This window comes from Sinocyclocheilus rhinocerous, unplaced genomic scaffold (genome assembly GCF_001515625.1).
Source record: "Sinocyclocheilus rhinocerous isolate Xijiao unplaced genomic scaffold, SAMN03320098_v1.1 scaffold9953, whole genome shotgun sequence".
NCBI classification, from domain to species: domain Eukaryota; kingdom Metazoa; phylum Chordata; class Actinopteri; order Cypriniformes; family Cyprinidae; genus Sinocyclocheilus; species Sinocyclocheilus rhinocerous.
This window is the reverse complement of record NW_015625133.1, coordinates 207-2,314: the sequence shown is the minus strand read 5'-3', so window position 1 is coordinate 2,314 and position 2,108 is coordinate 207. Positions and strand designations below refer to the sequence as shown.

The following is a 2,108-nucleotide window of genomic DNA, read 5'->3' as shown; positions in this document are numbered from 1 at the left end:
CTAGCCGTTAACGATCTGTTAGTCACGGACTGCGTGACTTCGCCTGTGGATTTTTTTCTGCGACTAATACAATTTTGGTCGACTAACGATTAGTTGACTATTAGGGGGCAGCCCTAGTGTATATATACAGTATATAGTAACAGTTTATTCTCTGTGACAGGAAAACATATGTATAAAAGGCAGAGGACCTATTACTGAGCCTGGTGGCACTCCATGCTTGTGTTTGACGAGATGTCTCCACATTTACACAATGGAAAGTGGTAGCAGTCAGATATATGAAACATAAACCATGCTTATACTTGTCCACAAATGCCAAAATAATTCTCAAGCTAGAATGTCATGATCTATATTGTCAGAAGATCTAATAGGACCCAAGGAAATGTATAAAGTCATGATTATATGCCAAAAACTGGTCATTTGTAACTTTAATAAACACAGTTTCTGAACAATGATGGGGCATAAATCCTGACTTAAATTGTTCACAAATACAATATCTCTGAACATAGCGGAGAGGACAATATTTTCTATAATATATTACACTTAAATGGCAAATTAGAGATATGTATATAATTAACCAGTTCTCCTGAGTCAAGCATTTTCATAAGGGGTTTGAGAACTGCCAGCTTGAAAAATATTTGGGACATTTCCTAAAGGAAGCAAAAAGTTAACCGTATTGAGAAGATTACAGGCAACACCTATTTCTGTAGTTTAGTGGATATCTAGCATACATGTTGTTGGTTTTTATGCTATACATGTCTAAACGTATTGATGTTTGTTGCTCCGTGCCATTCAGATGGCACATTAACTTGTATTGGTCTCTCTTTGCTTTAGATCTGATACCACTGAAAGAGAAGAGTCGACAACTGAATGAAATGGAAGATAATTATAAGAAACATCACAATTTCACTGGAGAAAATTTGTTTAATTGCTCAAAGACTAAAAAGACTTATTCACGAAAAAGAGCTCAAAAGACAGGAGCTGGAAGTCATTTCACCTGCCAACAATGTGGAAAGAGTTTCACTACAAAAGGAAACCTTGACGCCCATATGAGAATTCACACTGGAGAAAAGCCTTACACCTGCCAACAATGTGGTAAGAGTTTCACTACAAAAGGAAACTTTGACGCCCATATGCGAATTCACACTGGAGAAAAGCCTTACACCTGCCAACAATGTGGAAAGAGTTTCACTACAAAAGGAAACCTTGACATCCATATGAGAATTCACACTGGCGAAAAGCCTTACACCTGCCAACAATGTGGAAAGAACTTCGCTACAAAAGGAAGCCTTGACGCCCATATGCGAATTCACACTGGAGAAAAGCCTTACACCTGCCAACAATGTGGAAAGAATTTCGCTACAAAAGGAAGCATTGACGCCCATATGCGAATTCACACTGGAGAAAAGCCTTTCACCTGCAAACAGTGTGGAAAGAGTTTCACTAAAAAAGGAAACCTTGACCCCCATATGAAAATTTACACTGGAAAGAAGCCTTAACACATTGGTCTCACACTCAATTCCTGGAGGGCCACAGTGCTGCACAGTTTAGCTCCAACCCTAATCAAAAACACCTGATCCAGCTAATCAAGCTCTTCAGGATTACTAGAAACTTCCAAGCAGGTGTGAGTTGGAGGGTGCTTTCACACCTGCCTCATTTAGTTCGGTTGAATCGCACTAGAGTTCGTTATCCCCTTTGGTGCGGTTCGTTTGGGCAGGTGTGAATGCAGCAATCGCACTCGGGTGCGCAGCAAAAGTGGACCAAACAAGCGTACCGAGACCTCCTTGAAGAGGTGGTCTCGGTACGCTTTCAAACGAACTCTGGAGCGGTTCGTTTGTGGTGAGAACGTGATCCGACCTCGAACAGACCCAACTGCAAAAAGTACTGATCATTTTTGGACTAAACCAGCTGCCGTAGTCAGCTGCGCTGTGCATTATGGGACGAGGAAGTGTTTGTTGACAGTTTGCACTTTAGCATGGCAGCTCGCGGACAAACTTGGAGTTGTGAGGAGGTGCGGAGCCTCATAGAAATTTGGTCTGATGACCATATTGGGTCCCAACTTTCGAAAACTCACAAGAACAGCGCGATCTTCTCATTGTTTAGCAAACAGC

The 2,108-nt window shown here is 41.4% G+C and overlaps 1 protein-coding gene across 1 annotated transcript; it reads left to right on the top strand.

Moving 5' to 3' along the window:
- The first annotated feature begins 835 nt into the window (after positions 1-835).
- Positions 836-1,574, top strand: LOC107749723 (gastrula zinc finger protein XlCGF49.1-like). Its single transcript, XM_016564869.1, has one exon. The coding sequence runs from the start codon at positions 873-875 to the stop codon at positions 1,494-1,496; it is 624 nt and encodes a 207-aa protein (XP_016420355.1). The 5' UTR covers positions 836-872; the 3' UTR covers positions 1,497-1,574.
- Positions 1,575-2,108: the final 534 nt, after the last annotated feature.